A 25221-nucleotide genomic window follows, 5' to 3' on the forward strand; every position below is an offset into this window, starting at 1 on the left:
CGGGAAGCGGGTCCGGCGGCGATGCCGTTCGCCGTGCTGCAGTGAAGCACAGGCACATCAGAGCAGGGATTGCCTTGCTTCCGTCATGCCAGGGCAGACCCTCCTCTCTGCTTCATTTCTTCAGCTCAGCCACTTTCAGAAGGCTCAGGAGGGCGCTTGCTCGGGGGGACAGGAGGGATCTGGGATTGCGCTGGCGCAGCCTGTTRTCAAGCCCTCCCGCATTTTCAAGCTTTCCACGTAATGAACCAAAGGACCAGGGTGTTTTTGAGTCGGGGGCAGGCTTACAAAGATGACAAGACTGGATTGAAAGTCATGAGATTTTCAACTTCGTAAATTTTCAGACTGTTTTTGCATCTTTACTGAGATTTGACCATATAAGGTCTAGATTAATAAAAATGACTAGAACTGTAATTCTTTTTTGAAGAAAGACAAGGTTGTCCCTTGAATAGAGAGCACCTCCACTTGTGGTTTTAGCCTGAACCCAAAATATTATGAGCTTCATGTTTAAAATGAGTAGAATGGCCAACAATTCTGAAATCGCTGAGATTCCTTGCAAAGGGAGACTACTGCAGTCATGGGCACCACACTCACTATTCCGGATTTTTCCTACATAATCAAGGGATTAACATCATTTTCATTTGCAGAAGTGGTCTGTTGTCATCTGGAGGATAACATTAAGATGTTAACATGAATTTTAACATGCTCCTCAGGACTACTTAAAAACCCATGTTTTTAATAAGCCCAATTTATTATTAAACAAACTACAGATATTTTTTTCATTTGCAGCCTCCCAAATTGTCTGCAAACCACATTCTGTCTAGAGCAAAGGGCTGCGAGTTGTACATAATGACATATTCAGCACTGAAATTTTCCCCAGGAATGTCCCCATCTGCTGCTAGATTTCTCTTTCAGACTAATTATTAAACATATCTGAAGAGATATAAATAATAGATTTGTTTTAAAGAAGTAGAAGTAAAAATTAATGAGTGTGTAGTGTTTTGGTGTGTTTTTTCCCTAGAAGTGGAAGGAGCCTGAATACATCCTGACTTGCAGGCAGCATTTCCCACTGGCAGTGAAGTGTTGGAGTTCTGAACTTCGCCGGCCCTCTTGCTTTCGCAACTGTTCTTCCTGACACTTTTCCTCCATACGTGCTTGTTTTTGGCAATCGTTTGCTTTTGTTCCCTCTCATTAGTAATCACGCTCTCCCCCAAACCCAGTCCTCAGCTATAAATGCGTTGGTTTTTTATAACTGTTCTCGGACAAAACGCAAGACGTAGAGCTGCCCCGAGGCAGGCTGCATCTTCAGAAATGCTCGGTCCGTCCGCCAAGCCGCCCGCCGAGCGGCCCCTTCCCTTGTCACGGGCTCTTCGGAGGGAGCACGGGTCCCTCCTGATGCCACGCAGGAGCCCAAGGGGGTTGCTACGGGACAAGGCGTTAGCAGCCCCCGTCCCGTTCCCGCCTCGCCTCGCGGCTGCCGGAGCTGCCCTGACCGCCGTCGCCCGGCGGTGGGATCGCGCCGGGCTCGCGCCTGGGCTCCCGGGCACGGTCCGGGCCGCCGGCTCCGCTCGAGCCCACGCCGCCGCGGCCGGCGGGCGGCCGGACCCGCACGGCTTCGCTCCTTCGCTGGAAGGGCTCCTCGGGAATGAGGGCGGCGTGGGGCCGGCGTTCAGAGAGCGTCTCCCGGTGCGGTGCCCTTAAAGTGCGAGTTGGGGCGTTAAGTAAACTTCCCTGATTTACATTGCGTAGCCTTAGCCGAGAGCTAAAAACGATACYGACACAGATACGCAGGAAAACTCCAGCTCGGTACTGGCGCAATTCCCACTGTTGTTTTCTGCACGGCTCTAAATCTCCAGAAATCTTTATTTAGCACAAGGAGGCTGAGATTTCTCTGACACTAAAAAATCCAAGAAGGGCTTTGGGAGAACGAGAAGTAGCTTTTCCGGTCTCGAGCGCGGCAGTCGGAGACGGGCCGGACGYGGGACAGTCCTCCCTCTAGAGAACCTGTGGGCAGAGCTTGCTGGGTTTTTCCTCACACTTAAAAATTGTACTGAAGTTACGAAGCRGAAGAAAATGATAAATGACGGAATAACAACGTTATTATTACAGTTCTAGGAAATGGTGTTTTGTGGAGGAAAGAACACGAAAAACCCTGCTGCCTCTGTGATGTACTTATTGATGCACTCCTAGAAACGTGGGCAGTTTTCAGAGAAAGAGCCAGAYTCTGAAATCTGTGCTGAGACTAGCGGGAGGTGAAACTTTTGCCTGCAGGGCCAGTCGTTATCTCTCGTATTACRCGCCAGTTCTGTGTGCCTCGAGCGAGCGCCTGTACTCAGGAAGGTTTTTGCCCTTATCTAGGGCTTCTAGAGAGTACAGTAACACAAACAAAAAGTACCAGTAATRTAATTTCTTAGAGGAGGCCTAGCAGCACTCCAGCTCATCAGGTTCCTCTTGGAAACCTGGCATGTTACAACACTGCTGAAACGTGTTGTGTTGACCCTATAATTATGCTCCATATTGTTAAATTTTATCTCTTATTACTGGAAGCAAATATATTCCTAATACTGTAAATTGCTGCAGAAGCGTTAATGAAACACTTTGTGACTGTAAAAGCCGGGAGAAATCTGTTACTACAAATCACATTTCAATTTCCTTGTTACCAATTAGACTAAGAGAGTCGAACAGGTCACGTTTGTATGTAGCTTGTCAGAAACGAGCTCGCGCAGTTGGGCTCGCGAGAGCGAGAGCGAGAGCGGCCCCGGCCCCTGCCTCTGCCCCTGCCCCTGCCCCGGTGCTCAGCGCTGCCGCGCGGGAGGTCCCCTGATCTCCGATTCCCGTCCCGCGTGCTGCCTGCTGCACRGTGGTTTTAGCCCTCTGCGGAGATCTTGTTTCTCACAGGTGTTGAAGATAAGCATAAATCCTGTCGGCACCTACCCTCTTTACCCCCTAACGACTTGCTGAAAGAGAAAACTGAAAGCCACAAATGGCAAGAAGATTGAAAGATCTCTGAAAATGAGATTTGACTCCTCCTGCCATCATTCTGGGGGAGAATGCATTGAACTCCGAGTTTGCTGCAGGTAAAGCTTTCAGATGCAATCTGGAAACACTTAAAAGCTGTACGGTTCTGACAGAAACTGCAGGTCCAGTAGTTGTGCTGAAAGAAAGTGCTTTTGGTCTGTGGTTTTGGGGGTTGTTTGGGTTCTTTTTTACATATTTCTGATAGGAGGTGAGGGGTAACCGCATGGTAAAATGAACTGTGATCCTTTAGCAGGAAAGTCTTGGCGTGCGTCTGATCCTCTCTCATTTGGTCACAGGGGAGTTAAAAGCTTTGTCTTCTCGAACGCAGGAATATTTCATTCCTCCTCACATCTGTTTTCCCCAATTTATTCYGAATGATAATGGAATTAACATATATAATGGCAAGCAAAAATCTCACTTAAAATGCCTTCAGACACTCTTTCCAAAAGATTCAGCTCTGTCCCTTTCAATTAGCTTTTCAGTTTTCTCCAAGTTAATTGCAAAGCTGTCACTGACAGTCGGCTGTAGAAACGAAGGCTAGGGAAGAACGAGGCAGAAGCCAAAGGGTGTAAATTAGTCAGGATGTTACGTGTATCCAGAGGGGACTCAGAGCAGAGCCGGAGAAAACTTGGGAGTAGAGTCAGACCTTGCCGAATTATCTCGATTTGAGATAACAGCGGGCAGGGGAGGAGAGCTGAGGAGCTCGCCCGGGAGAGCCCGCGGGCAGCCGCAGGGCCGCGCGAGCCGGGGGACGGGGCGCGCTGGGGACGGGGCAGCCGTCCCGCTACTGCCGAGACACAGGATTCGCTCCGCGTTTCCGCAGCCGGGGATGGGAAGGCGCCGACCCCCCATCTTTTACGGGTCGCCTGATTAAGCAACGATAGGGCAGTGTTCCCCATTATAGCATAAACTAATGCATTATGTCTTTGTTATGCTAATGTCCTAGCACTGCACAATTTCAATAGCACTTCCAGAAAAATTAAGTATGTTCATTGACACAGTGAAATGTTTTCACCCTCCATGTAACCTTCACAGTTTCTATACAAAATCTATCAGTCAGTAAACTATTCATCTGCGAATGCTTACCAATTATTATGCTAATATATTACAATACATTACAGTGAATTCTTTTTAAATGCCAGGAAATGCAGCTGTCTGGCAACCTACCTCGCCTGTATTATGGAGCTATCAATAAGCAGTATAGCATTTGCAACTGGATTTTGACTGCTTTGTCAGAACTATGCAAAAAATTTTTTTATCGTTTAATATTATGAAGAAATTCAGGAACTAAAGCGGTGTAATATATTCTCCACGCAGTGAACTCAAGAGTGGMACCTAAACGCAAGGCAAATAGCTGTTGCATGGCTTTGCACTGAGCCAACTTGTGCRTGAACGTGATGGCATGCAGCACAGAAAGGGTACTGTATGTCCCTACGGCCCAGTATATGTAAATGCATGTTATCATACGTAGCTGCTCACTAAATTATATCCTTTTTCTGGAACTAAGTGATACCAAAACTTTCACTAGCGTATATAGGCTGCAAACAGAGATACTAGGCTATATGCAGAGTACAGAATATTAATAGTTCACACTGAGATGATTCCTTTCATAGATTGCAGGTACTGCTTCCAGATACCAAAAGGCACTATCTTTTTTGTTGCCTGATAGAGGAAGTATTCAATATTAGTATGAATTTGGCTGTATTCGTAAGTCACTGAAGAATGATATGATAAAATCCTTATTTATTATCTAGAATTAATATTTTATACTGAAAAGAAGAAATTATTTAGTCTGAGTACTCTGAATTTCATTGCATTTTTACCATACTAACTGTGCTGGGATTTGCTCTGTGCAGAATACGTGCAAGCATTTAGGTTTGCTTTCCAGGTACTGTGTTTTGCATGCCATTGCCTAAGTGCACGTAAGATGCACGTAGCGGCAAATTACAGAGCGTTTATATACTCTTATGTACGCTTACATAAATGTATATAGCTGGTATTTTTAAACATTCACAGTTGCATAATACATCAATGAACTAATTTATTCCTCTGAGCATGAGACAGAATATTGGAAAGAAGCTGTGCATGTATCAGCAGTGCAGAAAACTCCCCAGCACCTTTCAGACTAAGGTGCGCTCTTTCAGCATGGCAGTTGTTTGAGATTTTTTAAATAGAAAAATAGATGCAGCTAGAGGTATCTGTCAAGACTTGCCTGGTTCCTGTATTTGTCTTTTCTCAGAAGCTAATATCCATGAATTTGGTTAGCAGAGTCATAATGTTATAATTATTTCATTTAATACTCTAATTATCCCTTGTGATTAATCCTGACCATAACAAAAATGTCTGTGGGTCCGGAAGGCATGTTCCAAGAGATTTTGCATTATGAATGTTAATCTGAGTTAACGAGTACAATAGCTAGAGGAAAAGAAGYCGAGGAGCGTGAGGACTCCTAGCTTCTCCTGAACAGGAGCTGGGTCTTTTTCTGCCTATTCCTGTTAGTAACTGGGCCAGTGAGCAAAAGTCTTTACTGGGATAAATTCTTTGACTTCACTATRGCGTTGGAAAATCCAGGCTGGTACCTGGGAGGGTTTGCAGCAGGCTGCAGTGGCGACGGGTTGGAGCAGGAGGTCCTGCACCGCGGGTCCCACGCGTTGGTGCCGTCAGCGACCACGTGCGCTGCCGGGAGCCCCTGGCCTGCCCCACGGTGATCTGAGACGGAGGTGGGGCCGCCCCTGCGGACGGCGAGGCACGCGCCGAGAGCGCGCGGGTCTCSTGGCGTTGCCCCGTCGCCCGTGCTTTCAGCTGCTAAGTCACGTTCAAAGAGGCTAAAGCTCCCCTAAATTCCTCAGTGCTCGTGTAGGCAGTCGCAGCAGAGCCAACGCACACGCTGGGAGCGGGACCGCGGGAGTCTTCCCGTGTATCTGGTTTTGAGGTCAAAGCTTTGCGGCACAAGGACCTGGTTAACATGCTGTGCAGCTCTCAGACGTGTGTTAGCTTTGTCGTACACACAAATATCTATTTACACACCTTTACGCCGTAGCTGAGCCAAGCTGAAAAACCGCTGTCTAGGTCAACGGCGGAACTTCCCCCGCGCCGACGGGTGGAGTTTGCGCCGTCCCCGCCGCGGCGGCGCTGCCCAGCCCCGCGCTGCTCCTCCCCGTCGCGCCCGCCGCCAGCGCCCGGCCGTCTGCCCCTCTGCGCGGCCAGAGGAAACGCACGGACAAAAGCAGCTGCCCCACGCGCCGGCAGCTGGGGCTCTTGCAAAAAAGGTTTCTCTCCTACATGACTGGTCTTTTAACAGCATTTAGTCAAAAAGCTGCAGTGATACGTGCACTGCACGGGCCGAGACAGCGGCTGTGCGCAGATCTCGGCTCGCGGTGCGCCAGGGAGAGAGCAGGGAGGTTTCCGGCCTCGCGCCCGGAGCCGGCGCTGCCCGCCGCAGCCCGCTCCTCCACCCCGCACGGCCARAGCAAGCACGTCGTCAGTTTTACTGGACGCCCAGAAACTACGAGGCTGCACAAACTAGCCCTCAAACCGAGGCACGAGGGCCGGCCGCCGGCTTCCCCGGCCGGCCGTGGAGGTAGCTGCCGGCCGCTTTGCTAGCGGCCCCACGGAAGCTGCCTGCGGGCGACAGGCGACCTCCCTGCCCTGGCAGCCGTGGAGGGGCGCAGAAGAAGCGCAGGCGTGCCGAGGGGCTCCCGGGCTCTCTCTCCTGGTGCCCGCGGCCTGGGCACGGCGCCCGGCGCGGGCTGGGGGCCCGGCCGCACGGGCCGACGGCGGCGCCGCCTCCGCGTCAGCCGGGACCCCAAGGAGCTCCGGCCGTCGGCAGCTGCAGCCCCAGGACGCAGAGGGCGGCGGGCGGCCGGGACGCCTCGTCCGTAGGGGCGAGCGGGCGATTCCTCTTCGCTTCCCATTTACRTTCGCCTGTTCCCGAGGTGGCCGAGCAAGGACTCCAGCCGCGCAACTGTGCTGTGGCCTTCAGCCGTCGGAGAGACGATGTGAACGCCACTGTAACGCTCACACCCCGCAGAACACTTCTTCAGTGTCGTCCTGGCTATCCTCGGGGCTGCAGAAGCGCCGTACGAGCCCGGACTGGCAGGGCGAGCAGGGGCAGCTGCTGCGTTTCGGGGCAGGCTTAGGGATGTGCTGTGCGCTGCCACGGAGGGAAATCCTGTTGGGCGTTCTTCAGGTGTTGCTGCTTTAAGCTTCCCACAAGGTACAAACCTCATCCTCTGTAAGCAGAAACATCTTCCAAATTGCCTATTAAAAGCTGGTTGCTTGTTTGATCCTGAGGAGCTGCGGAGGGGAACGCGTGCAGAAGGTGCAAGGACGCACGCACCATCCCCAGGGCACCGCGCTCCTCCGCCGCCCGCGCTCCTCCTGCGGGTAACCTCCTCGCAGAGAGCTGCGAGCCAAGGAATCCCCGCTGCAGCCGCAGCGCGGGGAACCCTCCCGTGACGCCCGCTGCCCCGGGCCGGCGGGCAGAAGCCCCGGGCAGGCGGCCAGGGCTCGAGCCCGGGGCAGCGGCGCTCCCAGCCCGTCCCCGCTGCCTGCTCCTGCCCTCCCTCGACGGAGAAGCGCGTTCGACCTCGCTTGCGGAGCGGCGACCCTCGGTGAAGCCCTGCCGGGTCCCCTTTGGCTCCGGTTCCTCTCTCCCAGCGCGGCAGCCCGGGGCTCAGCCGTGTCCTCCCGGGGCAGCCCGCAGCAAACAGCGACGGGGGCAGCAGCGAACTACTGCGAAAATGCGGTGTTGGCGAGAGCCCGTCCCTGTCCCGGCTACCGACACCTGCCAACGATCCGCATCTTCCTCTAAAGATATTTTTAAAAAAGCATTAAGGATGATATTGAACAGCATGAAAACAGTCCGATTAATACGATGTCTCCCTCAAACATTTCTGGAACGGRTGAAGTGTTACTTCTACTGCAGCTTACTTTTCTGTCACAAAGYGAAAATCAAAGCGCAGAGCAACAGAAAATGCAGAAATACTTACTACGTGGAATAATRAGGCTATAAAACCAAACTATAAAGTTAAATAATTTACCATAAATATCTAAAACTCTCAAATTATTCTCTACATTAACCGCCTATGTTTAAAATGATCTTTGCATTCACCATGTCACAGATGGCAACATCAGACAAGAGAGTCCTTGACAAAATCTCGCCGTAATTATTCTTTCCACAGCTGCAGTTATTTTAATGCCTTTTCAGTTAAGCTGAAAGAGACGCACACATTTTATAAATAAGGGCTTTTAACTGGTTTGACAATGAAGCATTTGAAAACGTACAGYGCAAAAAAGAAAAAAAAATGCAAAACTTTCACTGTGTCCTGAAACCTGGGAGAGCAACTGTGCAGGAAGACTACCGGTCTTTCTAAAGCAATATTTTAGCAAAATTTTAGCAACTACGGCTAAAATTACGCTGGTTGTAGTGGCATGAGATAGTTATTAGTAGCAACTTTGTGAGTTGCTGAGGCACAATCTAAAATTACTTTCATTTTGGCTAGCTGCTAGGAGGAGGTCTGCGTTGAGAAGCTGCCTGTCCAGAACAGGCAGGGACCTCCGAGACCGACTCCCAGGGGCCAAGGAGGGCYCCGAGGAGGTCGCGCTGAGAAACTGGCCACGTGTTTGGCTGCAGTCAGAGTCTGGTTGTTTGCTTTTTATTGCTTTAAGTCAACGTGGCAAGTCCTTCTGCTTAAGGAAGGCGGTGAAATGTCCCTCCCTGTCCCTTGGGCGCCTGCAGCCTAGCCAAGGGGCAGTAGTTCAGCTGTGCGCTGCGTTCGCAAAGCTTGTGCACGCACGCCCGCTCTGAAGTTGCCGAGTTTGCACCCCATTCCCTTTGCCATTCACGCGCACTTTACCTAGTAGGAGTATTCTCAAGGTGCCCTTATGAAACAAATAAAAGTAAAAAAGAAGGCCAGAAACACGTGGAAAGAATCAAGGGCAAAGTGGCCCGACAGAGGTTGCACCCATGGAGATAAATTTGGGGCCTCCTCAAACTCATTTTCCCAGCCTAGTGACTAACGCGTCCTTCCCCAGCACTCAGTTACACTGTCTTCTCCAGCACCTTTCCCATTTCTTATCAGGCAGAGAAAAATACTCTTGTTCATATCCTCGTCCTCCTGGCGTAGCCCTGCGCGGTAACACCATTAACAACAAAGGGACTGAGAGTACGGAATTTGCAGCTATTTCCCAAATCATTACTTGATAGCCAGATTATAAAGACCTTACCTAAAACATTATTTCTGCCTTGATGTCCCTGATGTACTGCCCTTTGAGAATTTCTCTGTTGCAAAAATGAGGCATGAGAAAAATGCCTTGATATACTGAAAGCCCCTTACATATTTAGGCACCTGAATAGGAGCAGACTCATCTTCCAGTGATCCTAGTACTGTAATTTCATGTGCTTAGAGGAGTTAGTGAGTTTGGGATACAGCTGAAAATACAGCTATGGGCTCCAAGAAAGCTATGAAAACCTAAGCTGAAGCACCAAAATTTAGGTTCCTGTYGGAGTTTGTCAAAGTACTTGAGTGCGTGCTAGCACAACTCTGTATGACCTTCACTTGTGCATCTAAATCTCTTGAAAGCCTTCAGAAACATCTYTCCCCTAAATCTGTGTTTCAGGTATCTGAATAAGTGGCCATATTTTTTTAGAGCTCAGAACACTCACCAGCTCTTGTGAAAAACAAAAACAAAAAAAAAGCTGAATTTTCTTTAAGTGAAGTTCATGCTCTCACATCAAGTTGCAGCTGCTTTTCCCTCCCTTCCTTTAAGCTGTCTGTAAGTTTAAAAGAAATAGAAATTCTACCAAATTGGAGATAAAACTGAAATGATGGTAGTTGCACTGGGAGGGAATTTTCCCACTTAAGTCAAATAAAGAAAAATAAAAGAATGGAAGATCAGCAGGAGCCTTTTCAAGGAGTAATCCTAGCAAGCTTTGACACACAAAGACGACACGACGGTCTCCAGCGCGCGCAGCCCGGGGAAGGCTGATTAATGGAGGYTACTGTCGGGGAGGCCTGGCTTTTATGCTCAACACCGAGAGACACCAACCCTCAAAGTATTCACCATTGCACAATAACAGATTGTGTGCAGTTAGCCTTAGAAAACAAATGTGCTTGCTCTTGTAGAAGATGATAGAGCATCCATCACTTGCTGGCATTAAATAATACAGAATACTAGCGTATGTAATTAGCAATACGAGAAATCTAAACATTATTTTAAAGGGGTTGAGATGAAGAAAAAAGGAGTGGCTGTTTGTACTTCTCTTTCACTTCGAAGCTTTTTTCTCTCCTAACCAAAGTGTCGTTTTCCTGCGAGCTTGCTCTGGTCCCYCTCGCCCGGGGCCGGCAGCTCGGGCTGCAAGGGTACATTTCCCTCGCGCCGCTGCGCTGAAGGGACGCTGCTGCTTCCATCAGCMCTCCCAGGACAGGAGCAGTTCCCCTGCCAAAATCTCTGCTGATCCTCTTATTAGATTTAGACTGCAAATGAAATACTACTGTAGAGCTGAAAYGGGGAAAACAGGATTTTTATGAGACACAGTATGCACTCTGTTAATGGGCTGCTCATAAACCATGGCTTGCCTCAAATCCTCTGCAAAATCCAACTAGCTGCCACATCGCAGATCTGTCAGTACTTATTTTATCTGCCTACAAAAGGAAACAGGAGCATCAATTCTSTCTAGGAGAAATGACACCGCAGCTGTAAATCCATTTGGTTTGCTCTGTAGTTCGGTAGCACTGAGCTGCTGCAGCAGATCGACCCCAGCAGCACTGGGGTATTGGCGGCTGAGAGCAGAGGGGCAGATCTGCTGTGGGAAACTGTCTGTCCCCATCTCTCCTCCGTCATTCCAGTGCAGCGTCACCACCTTTGAGACCTTACCAGGCCAGTGGACGAGCGCTCCTGGTGCAACATGCATCTTACAAAGCCATGAGACCTTGAGTCTCTGGAAAAGACTTTGTACTTGGGGTGAGAGGGAACAGGTAGTTACACACCACTCCAAGTCAAGGGAACACTTTCCTTGTCATTCAGTAGCATTTCCCATCTGCAAAACGGGAATGCCGTTTTCTTTAAGTATTTGGCCTAAGACTATCTGTGGGCTCTGTGGCAGAGCTGGGACTTGAACCTGAGGAGGTCCCTGGATCCCAATCTCATATCCTTCCCCTTTTTTGCATTGTACTGCAGTATCAGCTACACAATTAAGAGCTATATTTAAGCACTGAAAAAACAAACACATTTCATCTTTGAAACAGTAAAGCATGCCTCATGGGGTCCCCATATTCCTTACTTTTGAATCTCAGGCTGATAATTAAAAACAGGAAAAATTCACTTATACAAATTAACATCACGTCATGCTGTGGAGCTAGCACAAAGCTACTGTCACTTTCTATTTCAAACATGCTTGAATTAGAGGGGCCTGGGCTTTTTTAAGAGAGACAGCGAGAAGTCACTCAGCTGGACGGCAAGCAGCTGGCTTCACACGGATGTCCTGAGGGCTCCTTCTAACGCAGGCTGCCCGCGAAAGGCTGGCACAGGACAGGATGATGATACAGGGACGTCACTGTTTGCCAGTCCATTATTACCAACTGCAGAAGCGATCAGGGCAGCACGCTGTTCAGATGCCCAGAGGGGAGGCGGCAGTGCAGGGTGTCCAAGGTGCCCATGCAAGGTGCCACACCATACTTTGGCCTTGGATGAAGCCCCTTCACACCACAGCTTCTGGTACAAAGACGCTGCAAAGCTGGTGGACATCTCCCACCAGGGAATGGCCTCCTGCTCTTTCCCATTGCAGCGATCAAGCCAGAGTTGCTGTTGTGGGCTGCTGCCTCTGCAGAGCATCCTTGACCCTAGTGAAGCCCAGGGGGACTCCTGGCCCTGGAGGGCTCTGGCCTCCGGAGAGCGTATCGGGGCCACGGAGCAGCATGCGTCCCACTGTGCCTCGGGTCTCCTCCACCCAACAGCTGAAGGTGCTGCCTCCCAAGCCCTGGGAGAAGCCACGGTCACCGTCTCGCCAGACGGCCTCCCACCGGTGCCCGGTGCAGGCCGGTCCCCTCCCCGCAGCAGAGCGCAGCCGCCCCGACGGCGGAGCCAGCTGCAGCGCAGCCGAACACGCAGGCACCGGCTGCGGCAGGACGCGCTTGGCACTGACTGATGCGCAGAGTCCCTGATCGTATGGATCTGACTAGGGAGTCAAACGATCAGGAGCTTATTATAGTCTTCTTTTCAATTAAGTGTCTCAAATAGGGATTTAATTGGGATGTAATAGCACACACTATTGTATGTTAGTTAAATACCAAGGGATTATTAAGAGTGTATTTTTAAGGCTTTACAGTCCCATATTGAGTAAATAGTCGTTAAATTTCAATAAATAACTTTAAAAATCTACATTAAATAAGCAGTTAAGCATATTTAGGGTTTTCAGAATGATTCAAGTCRGAGTCCCGGGTTGTAATCTCAGCATTTCACTGGTTTAGCAGGGCTGTGCCTGCTCGCACACTGCCTTTGCCTCGCAGACCCTGTGTTAAGTCTCAGCCTTTTACATGCCCACATCAGTCTTTAAACCCCTCACCACTGCAATATCCCAGAGAAGCAAGGAGCRCTCTTAGCCTCATTTTATGGGTAAGAAATTAAGGCACAGAAGAYTGAAGTCATTTGTTCAAAGCCATACAGGGGGCCTGTTACAGAGCAGAACGGGAGCTTTGAAAGCCTGTAAAGGCAATGCAAGTCTAACAAATTGCTATAATATTATTAAACAACACAATTAGTCATATGCTGTTTTAGTCAATGACACTAGTAATGAATATACAAAGGTCCCATGATTCCCCAAAACTAGTGACTGCTACAGCGCACTTGCTGCTCGTGTCCAGAGAGCGCAAGAACGGAGTCAAGGGCTCTCGGAAGGACAGTAACYCTGTGGACCACCATCGAGCTCTGGTTCCCCTGACAGGCAGCTCTCACTTGCGCCTTACCGGGAGGGTCTTTTTAAGATAGCATGTTAGAAACAACAGGTGTAATCATCGAGGTAACCATGGCAATGAATAATTTAGGAATCATTTAACCTTCATATTAAGGTTGAACTGAGCTTCCTGCTGCTTTCTGCAACGATGGCGTTATTACAGTGAATTATCCATGTATCCTAAGGAGTAATTGGGTGAATTGCTGCTACTCCAAAACCTGCATCTTTGGTGCAGACTGAATGTTTCAGTGCTTGGAGGAGAAAAGAGTGCGAGCGCACATCTGCGCATGGGTAGTGGACAGAGGTGGTTGTAGCAGTGTGAACAGGGATCCTTTGCTAAAAAGCTGGGCTGGAAAAGCCACTGTATGTTTTGTGGTCAAGGTGGTTTAAGCAACAAGGTGCTGACAGTACTCAGCTGGGCGTGAAGATTAGATAGTCTCTAAAATCATGCTCATGCTCCCACTTTCTCATTGGAGCTGCCTATAGCTTTCGTATTCCCTCTCTCCTCCTGTAAAGAAGTATCTAAGGGAGCTTTGTAGGGCACCACGTTAACATACACTTTTCTACGACATGCGTAATTATTTCTGGGAGATTGCCACCATGTGTGATTCACGCAAGCACTGTAATAGAAATTCCGTTTGTGGCAACACACAAAATGTGATATTTTGGGGTGGGGAGCTCGCTCTGCCCGGCTCTCCCGTCACGGCTGACATGGAAGCACTTGCGCCATTCTGAACAGAAAGAGGAGCAGAAGGTGTTCAGAAACAAGGCATTGCCRTTACTCTGCCTTGTTGAACACACAACGCTAGTAAAGAAAACAAGAAGTCAGTAATGTTCAACCCCCAAATTAATAAGACCTACTGAAGAACACAAATCACCAGTGCTCTCCATTAAAGGCCGTTAGCACCAGTCGCAGCAATCCAGAGAGGCTGTACACAGACCWCTAACCGTTACCCTTGTGAAATCTGTTATCGTCAGGGTCTAGTTTTTGTCAGCTGACATGAGAGGTGGTTAACCCTTTAACATGCTGTCTGCTTAGAAATGATCATTGTTATTATAAATCAACTGTGATAGCTTGAACTAGTCATAAAGAGGTATATATGAAAAAACAAATCAAAGTAGCATGGCCACAAAGGAAAAATCATTAGTTCCCTAGTGGGTTTACAAGTAATTTGCTACCAACAGAAATGCAAAAACACATTTTGTTAGGTAATGATCATAAATAATCCCTGGGCAAGAATTCTTTCCAGGACTCACAAGTCCACTCCCTTGATGACAAGTTTTATTACCCTGGTTTCTCTGTGTTTTCTTTCAAAATGCAGCTGTCATAACAATTTACGAATTACAGTCCTGTTGGCATAAACTTTCATAATTCATATGGAAATAGGTTTTCCCACCAACACTCACAAAGCACAAAAAGCCATGTAGCCACATAGCRTGACCTTAATAATGCAGTCAAAAAACATATATCAGGCTCATGGGCCAGTACTAAATATAGCTGGTCACATGGCTGGGGGGAAAAATCCCACGGGAACTTAGTGGAACGGCAGGGAGGTGTATTTTGTACTGCRGCATACTTTGAAAAGCCGTGCTCTCACCCAGAGTGATGGCACCTTTCAGGACCTTTAGGATGCGAGGGAACGTGCCGAACGTTTTATTTCCAAGTGCTGGCACTAATCAAAAATCCCAACCAGCTGCTAAGGAAGCCTGTGAACACAACTTATTCTTAAAATAGGAGAAAGAACAGCTTGTCCAGGACTTAAGCTATATTAATTTCTTCCCTCCACTTTTGGGGCGTGAGGTCGAGGAGTGGAGCTCACATCCAAATGTTGAATGAAGATGGCCTCAAGGGAGCTACACTGGAAGGGAATTGGGGCTATTATTTAAGCAAGACTAAATGACAAGTCGCATCTGCCAAGGTTAAAGCTGAACAAGTGTCATGCGGTCTTCTTGGGGTTCTTCTCTGTGGTTCAGCTGTCAAAGAGGGCGGGAAGTGTCAGACTCTTGGAGTAAGAGAGAGAGGGGAAAAGGGAAATTTAATTAGGTTAGAATTGCCTCCAAAAAGTGCTAAAATTAAATGTGAATTCATAATGTAAAGATAATGRTATGCAAATCAGGCTGGGTTTCAGGTTTTAGTACGCCATTGCTCTTCTTCTAATTGGAAGAAATGGATCCAGCTACTGAAATTGCCATACTTAACATATAAAATCACACTGCAGAAAGGAAAATATTTCGTGTTCCTCCTCAAACCTCAAATAACTACCACTGCATTAATATAKAAGAAAATGAAGTAAATAGGGATATAACAAATTTTTTACTGATCATTTTATAAACAGATGTGCACATGTACAGAACCATTCTGCCTACTGGAATGTCACTGGGATTGAAAGTATCTGCTAAAAGAACACGGAATTTTTACATTTTATTGATAACTTTAATCTTAAATTAAGTTGAGAGCTGTGTAAAGACMAGCTCTGCATCTTAAAAAACATTATCAGCTTCATCTAAGATCACGAAACACACTTTCTGAGTAACCCATTCCCCATGATGCGGATGAATGAGAAAAGAAACTAAAGATCCTATTTCTGTTCAAATATTATGAGCTAAATCGAGATTCCGCCCTGAAGCTAAATGTCCATTTTGAATTTCTTCCAAGTAAAGATGACAAAAACTGATCTAGCAGAAATAAAAATTTGTAAGAAGAAAAGTGTATAAAATGAGGAAGAAAGTGGTTTTCTTTCCCTATAAAAGAACAACGGATCTTTAAGAATTTATAGAGTCGAAATTCAAACCAAAAACCTCCTTTTGAAAGGTCCCTGTTACTGCTTAAAACTGCAATAGCATTACAGCCAAGAACTGACCAGTGATTGCATCCAGAAGCAGACGGTGAAGCCGTTTGGGCCGAGCGCGGAGGAGGCTGCAGGTCCTCTGGCCCTGAGCTCCAGGAGCAGGGGGGCGGGGGGGGGGAGGAGATTTCCCCTCCCCAGGATGCAGACTGCCAAAGATGCCTTGCATTTGAGCTGTCTTGTGCAGCCTTTAAAGTCTTGCAGGAAAACAGTCTAGCTGCTGCTGAAACGGGTGGGAAACAAGGTGCTGGCCTTGGCCCGTTCTGCAGCTTGGGAAACGCCAGTTTGCTCTTCTGCCTCTCTAGCTTTCCAGGCTCCATTTAAGTTCTCAGCGTCCAATGCGATGGTTCAAATGATGAAAATATTGTCTGTGTGCCAGAGAGTTAAAATTGAAAGTAATTAATGCAAAATCTTCTCCTGCAACAGAAAGTAGTGAACATGTGGGGATAGCATAAAAATCAGTGTTTCTGCCATTGTAAGCCCACAAAACAAATTAGATTTTGAATGAAGCACATGGCACAGTGACCCACGTACAAAGCTTAGCTTGACCTCCGAATGTAATGACATTTTCTCCCCAATTCAGCTTATAATTAGACAAGCAGAATTTTGAATATTCAAATTAGAGAAGAATTCATTGATTGTTTATTTAAAAATTTTAATACCAGCAAGATGCTATGACATTTATCTCTTAATACAGACAGGCAATTTCCTAAAATTCCCCGACCCGCTTTCATGGGCACGGTTCTCTCCTCGGCGCAGACTGGTCAGGCTCCTGGACGCAAACACCCCCAGCGGGAAGCGATTTTGAACCCAGGCTCCTCTTCCTCATCTGAACTCTCTAGGAGCCCCAGTCTTAGAAATTTTCCTTCCTTTTGCTTTCTGCCATGGTTAAGCCTCTAGATGAAGCCTTTCCTAATTCACAGAGGACAGCGCAATGATCTCTTATTTACGGAAGTCCTTGAACTGGCCAAGACCAACATGCTGCTTAAGTGCTGGGGAATTAGGTCCTCCTCCTGCGGGGCGAGTCGGCCTGTCCTGGGCGCCGGGCGCAGCGGAGAGCGGGCTGTGTGCGAGCGCAGGGACCACGAATTAGACAAAGAGCAATTTAACTGGCTATAATGCAAAGCAGAGGCAGGGAGCAGGGCAGGAGTGACCTGAGGCATGATTTGCGGCGAATGTCTTTTTCTCTCGTAAATAGGAGCGACGCTCTGGAATGATTATCCACCCAGATTTATCTCTGCAGCTCCCTGTGTATCCTTCTGTGCTTAAAAATGTCTCACTGCCCTTTGTATTATTGCATTGCCCTTTACATTCATACCGCATAAACCTCTCAAGTACCGTAAAACTTACAAGGTGTAATATAACATCATGATTTCCTTTTATACACCATAAACAAGCCTCGCTGAAGACGGAAGGAAAAGGGAGACTTTATTTAGCCTGACAATGATATGCTGTGATTCAGGATGAAAATATATATACAAGTACACACACATACACTCTCGCACACTTAAAATCACAAGCTGGATTGATTATCTGGCACTGATGGATCACTTCAATGTATTAGGTAGATAAGGAAATTGATTATTCAATAAATCATTGCCTGCACTAAGAATCCAGTATTAAAAAAGAAAGAGAAAATATGATAAATCTATCTTGCGCAGGCAAAGAAAAGCTTACACTTTTAAGGTTAATCATTATGTGCCTTTTGCTACGTCCAATGAAAGAAAAACACCTTGGATTTCTGCGGTATTAAATTACCAATTTGCCTTCCCAAAGCGCCCCAGGAAGCGGCCCGTACTGCCGCTGGCAGCCGTCAGGCGCAGGGCCAGAGAGCAGCGCGCCGGGAAGGGGCAGGATACGGAGAGCAGCCCGGAGCCCCGGCGCTTCCTCCGCCGAGCGACCGGCCTCGAGCGACCAGCRCGGTCCGGGGGCAGGAGGAGCGGAGGAAGCAAGGACACGCGCAAAAAAGGAGAATAAAGGAAAACTAAAACGAAAAATGGAGTACACAGGTCTCAGAAAAAACACGCACCACGCTGTCATCCCGRGGAGCCACCCAGTAATTTTTCTCAGCCTGTGCTTGGCAGGTTTGTCTCATGTTTCTTTTGTGCCCTAGGTCTGTAGGTCAATAGTGAGCTGACTTCTGCTTCCCAAAGGAAAGAAATAGGAGATAGGTGAGGTGACAGAATTTGTAAAAAGTCAAGCAAAGAACGTATGCATTGAAAAGCTTTATAGCAGGATTGGTAAATACCAGCAAAAGCTAAGGTAACCGACGCATTTTAGGAAGGAAATGCCCAACAACTGGGTGCCTTCTCCGGGGAAAAGCATCAGAAATGGTCTGTGATAAACCTCCTGGAACCAGAGTCCAGCGAAGGAACGCACRTATTTCTGCCACTCAGGAGCATGTTACAGATCTTAGGTGTTTCTGCAGCTCTCCGGGTCCCAGCACGGTGCCTCGGGGCCCAGGGCAGCGACGAGAGCGACAGCTCCCAGGCACGTGTGGGCAGCGACGGAAACGGCCGGGAGATGTTGTTTGCCTGGTGTCCTACAGCAGGGTCTGACACTGCCCCAGAAGGCTCCTCCGTGAATTCTCTGGGAAACTGGATTCTTGACGAAGAAATTCTGCTAGTTACACTGTGAAGCAGAAGGCAAAGAAGGCGAGGAGACACTAGCTGATGCTGTGCCCTGCTCTGCCTCTTCCATTCTCCAACACAGAGGATCAAGAACCTTTTGCTACCAGAGCTGTGGTTAGATTGTCAGCCTTAAAAAAGCAGTCCTGTTACATTGTCATAACCCTTTTAATTTGTATAAAAATGTGAATGGGTTTAGAAACCATTAGGAAATGGTTTTGATCTGCTCCAATTTTTACTAGAAAATATACCAGCCATCTTTACACAGAATATATAGGATGAATAATTCATCTAAGGTGAGATATGAATCAAAGATCTTCAGACCTAACAGTGCCTGATTAATTTAAACTTTATTTATAAAGGCGATGAAAACAGCTATCTTTTTTTCAGACTCTGATCACTGCAGAGATGCACACACATTATTCTTTATTGACAACTTAAAACCATCTTTTCAACACGTTTGCAGCATGCAGTCCTGAGGCACAGCTCAGGCAGGCAAAGCTCATTTGTACCTGGAATGCAAAAATGTATCTGCAGATGCTTGCAGGTGTAATGTGCAGCTCTGAAAGCAAAGKCTGGTCCTTCCTTCTTGGGAAAATTAATTCTCAAATCCTATGCTAAGCATGTGCTGTAAGCATTTACCCCATTCATAACAAAATCAGCCTGGTTTTTAATGTACAACTTCTGCTGCAGCCAGTGGAAAAATTACGTAAGCCTGTGTACCCAAACAGCTGCTGTATCTAGCAGAGAAGCTCCTATTTTACAAGCAGGGGGTGGATTTTAAAATTACTGCTGAGACTTGCTTCTGAGTGCTTTGAATCCACCACAAAACTACCCAACAAGTCTAACACTTCAGTCCCATTAGACAGTCATAACTCAGCTAAATTTGTGGGCTATACCAGATTTTATTTACTGTTTCATCCTGAGAGATAAGTAAGAGATGACAGCGTCTATTCATTAAACCGGGGGAAAAGCCGCCCACAGCTCGCTCGGGTTCCCTCGCCGTACACTTCCACATTTTTAATTGAACGGGATTTTGCCGTACCAGCTCTGTTACTGAAGAGCGGCTGGCGCTGGTGTCCACCCGGCTGCTCCTGGGTTGGACGAGCTGCGCTTCTCACCTCGAAGCCCCTCGTCCGAACGAAGGACACGCYGTAGCAATCAAGTGTCATTAGCAGCTAACGAGTATCCAGTGGCCTACGCGAGAGCAGGCAAGAGCCTCGGCCCCCTGCGCGCGGGACGTCACGAGCCTCTGCTGCAACGGAACCGCGGCGGTGGCGGTCATGAACGCTCCCGAGGCCGCTCTCTGCAGAAGTCAGGGATGGATGGATAACTTAAATCAATCGGTCTCCAAGGCCTCCGTGACGGGCTCGGCGCYGCGGTGCCCGGGAACCCGCCTGCCCTTCGCGGTGGTCCCTCTGCGGGCGGTTTCCCCTGCGCCGAGCAAAGCCCGAGTCCTGCCTTCAGGAATTCGTCTGAACGTTCATGGAACTTCAAGTCTTCGTTTCGTTCCCTTCGTGTTACCGAGTTCATGTTTGGGAGACATCCCGTTTCCCAGGCGGGCTGCCCTCCCGCCCCAGGCGCTGGCCCAGCACCGCCAGCCCCTCGGCCCGCACCTCCTCTGCCCGGCCCCGCGCCGTGCGCCGCGCGTCCCGCGGAGCGGCGGCCCCTCCGCRCGCCCGATGCGCGCTCTCCCTTTAGGCCGCCTCCGGTCGGGAAGCCAGRCGTCTTCTCTGTCCTTTTGCCTTCTCTTTCCCGTTGGCGCTCRGAAGCGTTGTGCCAGCGGCATCGGATTTATCCTCCCCCTCCTCGAGCATCGTCTTCATCTCGCTATCTTAACCTCGGTGGTGACCGCACGGGGGGACACTCGGAGCCCGGCTCCCGGCAGCGCTCCCCGTAGCTCCCGCGCGCCGCCCGCCTGTCCGCAGCCCCGGCCTCGTGAAGTGGAATAACTCGTTGGTCTGTCCTTATCGACGCTGTTTCTGAGGCTGAGCGAGCTGGCTTGTGCACGGCGCGGTTCAGAGCAGCGTTGTGCACTGACGGCATGGTTGCACCGTAAATGGTGTTTGCAGCAGCACGGCATTTTGCTCGTCACCTTCTCTCCAGGAACAGAACAGCCCAGGCCCTCGGGCTGTGTTTACGCCCAGCCTCTTACTGCAGGTTTAGCGCACGCGAAGCGGCGCTGCAGACCGCCCGGGTCACGCTCGACACGTCGCGCGTCCCTAGTGCGAACCCAAGAGAGGACACGGTGGTGCAAGGGGACGGTCCCTGCTGCGCGGGCTGCSGTACGGGAGGCCGGCGAGAGGCAACAGAACGGCACTTAGAAGCAGGAATGRGGCAGTGAACTGAGCCTCTCACCTGCGTTAAGAGCTCCTTGGTAATGATCTGCATCTATTTTAGGCTTTATTGTGAGTAATAAACACGAGCACGGGATTATCGCTATTTTTATTACTGATGCACAACTGTAGTAGTGCCTTGAAACCACAACACGTCTGAACCCCCGCTACATCAGTGCAAGATAAGGCAATCTCTGCCCCCAAAACAACACTCCTGAATTTTTAAGAGACACAGAAGCCTACAATATTCAATGGTAGATTGTCAGTGCAGGCAGTACAAGCAGGACGCAGAGTCACCGTAACTCGAATTGCTTTAAGACAGCCGGCGCTCCTCGWCCCACCTTCATTCCGTTGGCAGCACTGGCGGCAGTGCAGCTTTTAGCCTCGCAGCCAGCCCTCCGTCCCTCCGCCCCGGCGGCGTCTCTCTCCCCCTCCGTCCCCCACTGAGCTCTCGTGCTTCCAGCTTGTTATCTGCCTTACCCAGAGACTTCCACCAGCCAAAGAATGCAGAGAAAAAGTCTAGRCAGCACCGCATTAAACCGCTAGCCAAAAAGAGGGAAAGAAGATTGTGCAGCATAACTGGAGAGGTGCAGTACACGGGATTATGAGGCTTAAAGCTCGCTACACGCAGGCTGTGCAGCGGCGGGGTTTATTTGATGTGGTGCCTCCGTGAGCGACCCCAGCGCCGCAGCTCCGCTGGCAGAGCTCTTCCACGCAGATGCCGGGGAATAGCGATGAGAGCTAATACAAGAAARCAGCGGTCAGTGACTGGCAGGAGAAAGGTGCCCAGAAATGGGTTTTTCCGCACACCTCGGAGCAGTCCATGAAAAACACTGCCCTCTGCTGCCCCAGGGGACGAGGGGACGAGCGCCGCGGCAGCGGCCGAGCGCTGGAGCAGGGCAGCTGTACTGCACTTAACAGTGCTCGTACCGACGCAGCACCTCACTGACCAGGACGAGACCCGACTTTGTTTGGGGGTGGATTATCCTTGGTACTGTTCTGCGCATGGCTGCGTCATGAAGGCTTTAAAAGATCTTTTCATAGTATCAACCTTCATTTAGATCTGTCTATAAAAATATCCAGACATGGAGAAATTAAGTTTACAGTAGCAGCAGCGGATTGGGCCCCGCTGGTGATAAAGCAGGAGGCGGCCACCACGGCAGCGCAGGCTTCCGCGCCGCTCGGGCGCTGCACAGAGCTCCCGGGCTGCAGCCCCCGCACGGGCGGCAGCACGTGTCCGTCCGTCCGTCCGTCCGTCCGTCCCGCAGCGGCAGCGGCCGCCGCACTGAGCAGGTCTGTTTGTGTCGGCTCTGCTCCTTCCCCCGTGATGAGTGAGGGCCTGTTTTTTTCTGTTTGCAGTTTGATCTTAATTTCCTGTATGAGGTTCTCAAGAGGATGCTGAGATCAAATAATTAGACTTTTCTGAGATAAAGAGGTAACATTGTTATTCAAATGTATTCCGAATTAATTTACCACCGAACAATTTGCACTGCCATCCTTACGTCCCGCTGAAATTACTAGAATACGATATGTGACACACAAAGCATCTCATGACCCGAAATAACTTTATCTGCCATAAAATGCTTGAGCAATGGGTGTGTGGTCGCCGAAATACAAATGGAAATGCAGAAGAAACCACAGAGGCAATAGAGGGGTTTAGGAACAGGAAAACCTGCAACGACAGACAGCCCCTGACGTGCAGCCGGGCAAAGGCAGCCGGGCAGAGCTCTGCCCCAGCGCCCGGCCCGCGAGGAGCCGGGGCGTCCCGGGGCTCGGCCCCGGCGACACGAGTAGAGCGAAGCCACGCCAACCTCCATTTCCCGGCCCGGCCGGCCGCCCCCGCGGCTCGTTTCTCTCCGTTCGCGCTCCCGCCCAGGAGCGCGGCAGGAGCTGTGCAGTCGCGCTGGCCGGAAGGGAAGGGGCCTCAAATTAATGTTTTCTGCGTCGCTGTGCTGGTCTCAGGTGGTGTGAAGCCACTTGTCTAAAGCTATTTGCTTCTGGGGGGAGAAGAAACATATTGATCTAAGTTCAATTTCTCGCTGCTCCTGCCCGCGATGTCTCGTCGCCTCACCAGGCACCGATAGAAATTTCTCCTCGTTTTACGCTCGGTGACTCCCAAACTCGGAGGGGAGCGTTCGGGCGCGTTGGGCTGCGCTGACGCACCGCGCCGGCGGCCCACTGCGCATCCCGTGTACCTGGCCTGCCTCTTCCAGAATTACCTTCTGCAGCGCCCACGGACCGCACAGCCATGCAGTTCCCAGCCCTTTCAACACAGCTTTTTTCAGCCTAGAAAAATTTCTCTTTCTTTTCTGTAAAACTCAGTTTGCAGAGTGTGGGAAGGTGGTTTTAAAACGAAATACGAGACAGACATAATAAGCCCCAGAAAAGCTAGTCATACAAAGGCAGATAATTATCCACAGAATTTGTTTTCTATATATTTATATAAAATAATCAATGATTTTTTTCATCCAGTCTCCAATCCAGTTTGTGTCTCTTGTATGTGTTATTTGCAAATCACACAAGCAATCGATGCCCTGACCCCTTCTCTTGGCAAACACAGTTTAAAAAGAGACTACAACAAATAAAATCCAATAAACTCCTTCATGCAAGACTGTTTGTTTAAAAGCTTAGTTGGAGCCCAGTCCCATTCACAGCAACTTCAGGGACACAGGACTGGGATTTTCCAAAACATTTGAAGTATAACAGTCTGTTGTCACAAACAAAAAAAAAAAGGAATACAATCTGAGTTTTTTTAGAAAAGGTCAAAAATCCAGACACGAAGGTAAATCTTTTCATAAATTTAGAAGTCCACACGAGCCTCTTCCAGGCGGGGCTCCCCGCGGAGGAAGGGCCCGGGGGTGTTCGGGAGATCGGGCTGGGACGGTCCCGGCCCAGGCCCCCGCACTGCTCCCCTGCAGTGGCACGGCACGGCGCGGCGCGGCACGGCACGGCGCAGCACAGCATGGCACGGCGCGGCACGGCGCGGCACGGCGCAGCGCTGGCCCCGCTGCCGTCAGTCGCAGGCTTTGCAGTCAGCTCCGAAAAGCACTTGAATGCCAACAAAAGCACTGCCCAGCAAATGCTCCCTTTAGGCGAGCCGCCGGCGCGTCCTCGTCCGCGGACCCGCAGGCTCCCCGGCAGCGTCCTCGGGCTGCTCGGGCCCTGGGCCGGGGGCACGATCCTGCCAGCACTCCCTGGGCGGCGGGGACAACCTCGCGACCGCGGCGGCAGCCAGGGCTGGCGTATCGCGGACCCTGCTCCCAGCCCCGGGGACGCCGCTCGCCGCGGTCCGGCTCTGTCGAACACCCTGAGCGTGCAGCAGAGCTAGGTGGTGTTTTCTGACACGATATTTTYGAGAATTTAACAGACTGCATAATAACCAAACAGCTGCTGAATGAGCTGCAGATACGAACTCCTACTTAATAAAAGAAACCCAGCAATGAGGCACAGATTTTCTTTATACATATATATGTGTAGATTATGTTTATATGTGTAGATGAAATATTTATATTTTACTTGTGAGAGAAAGAGTGCTTTTGGCTCTTTCTTTCCTTTTGCAGATATTTGCCCTAGAGAAATAAAACTGTGTTTATGTTAACAGTTTCATATGAAAAAAAAAAAGATAGCTTTGAAAAGTTACTTGTTTTCTTTCCAATTTGAATTTCAGTTTAAAACTAATACTCATTTAGGTGTTCTTCACTTTCGGCATAACCTATTAATTTGAAGCATTACTTGAAAGCCAATACAGCTTTGCCCAAATTAATGCGGGGGGGGGGGGGGGGGGGAGAGGGGGACGGTGTGATCTTCCCATGAACTGAAAAAGAGGTGAAAGTGTTGCAGTTTTTCCCTGTGCTGAAGCATCTTGTAGCCCTTTGTGCTACCGCTTGAAGCCCGGTCTAGAAAATCCATTTTCAGGACGATGGAGGCCACCTGGACTTGAGGCTAAACATCTCCACYCCCAGCGACCACAACGCGCTGCCCCGCAAGCGGCTGCGTGGAGCTGGCAGAGCACGGCCAGCTCGGTGCAGGCCCCAGCAGCCCACGGCGCGGTGCTGGGCGGTGCTGGGCAGTGATGTGGTTTAGTCCTGTGCTGTGTGGCACGGCAGTTTTGTGCTGTGCTGAGCTATGCTGTGCAGAGCTGTGCAGTGCACTGCTGTGCGGTGCAGTGTGGTGCAGTGCTGTGCTGTGTTGTGCTGTGCTGTGCAGTGCACTGCTGTGCAGTATGGGGCTATGCAGTGCACTGCTGTGCGGTGCAGGGCTGTGCAGGGCTGTGCGGTATGGGGCTGTGCAGTGCACTGCTGTGCGGTGCAAGGCTGTGCAGGGCTGTGCCATGCTGTACGGTGCAGTGTTGTGCTGTGCTGTGTGGTGCTGTGCAGTGCACTGCACTGCTGTGTGGTGCAGGGCTGTGCAGTGCTGTGCGGTGCAGTGCGGTGCAGTGCTGTGCT

The 25221-nt window shown here is 49.6% G+C and overlaps 1 protein-coding gene across 1 annotated transcript in view; it reads right to left on the minus strand.

Annotated features, from left to right (window-relative positions):
- The window catches only part of GRIK3 (glutamate ionotropic receptor kainate type subunit 3), a 213708-nt gene that overhangs the window by 94258 nt on the left and 94229 nt on the right, over nt 1–25221 (minus strand). The window contains exon 8 of the mRNA XM_085313244.1: nt 1491–1693. Coding sequence (XP_085169370.1) covers nt 1491–1693 — 203 coding nt within the window. The remainder of the gene's footprint in view (nt 1–1490; nt 1694–25221) is intronic.

Source organism: Rhea americana, unplaced genomic scaffold, assembly GCF_003343005.1.
Source record: "Rhea americana isolate MKP2758 unplaced genomic scaffold, rheAme1 scaffold_380, whole genome shotgun sequence".
NCBI classification, from domain to species: Eukaryota; Metazoa; Chordata; class Aves; order Rheiformes; family Rheidae; genus Rhea; species Rhea americana.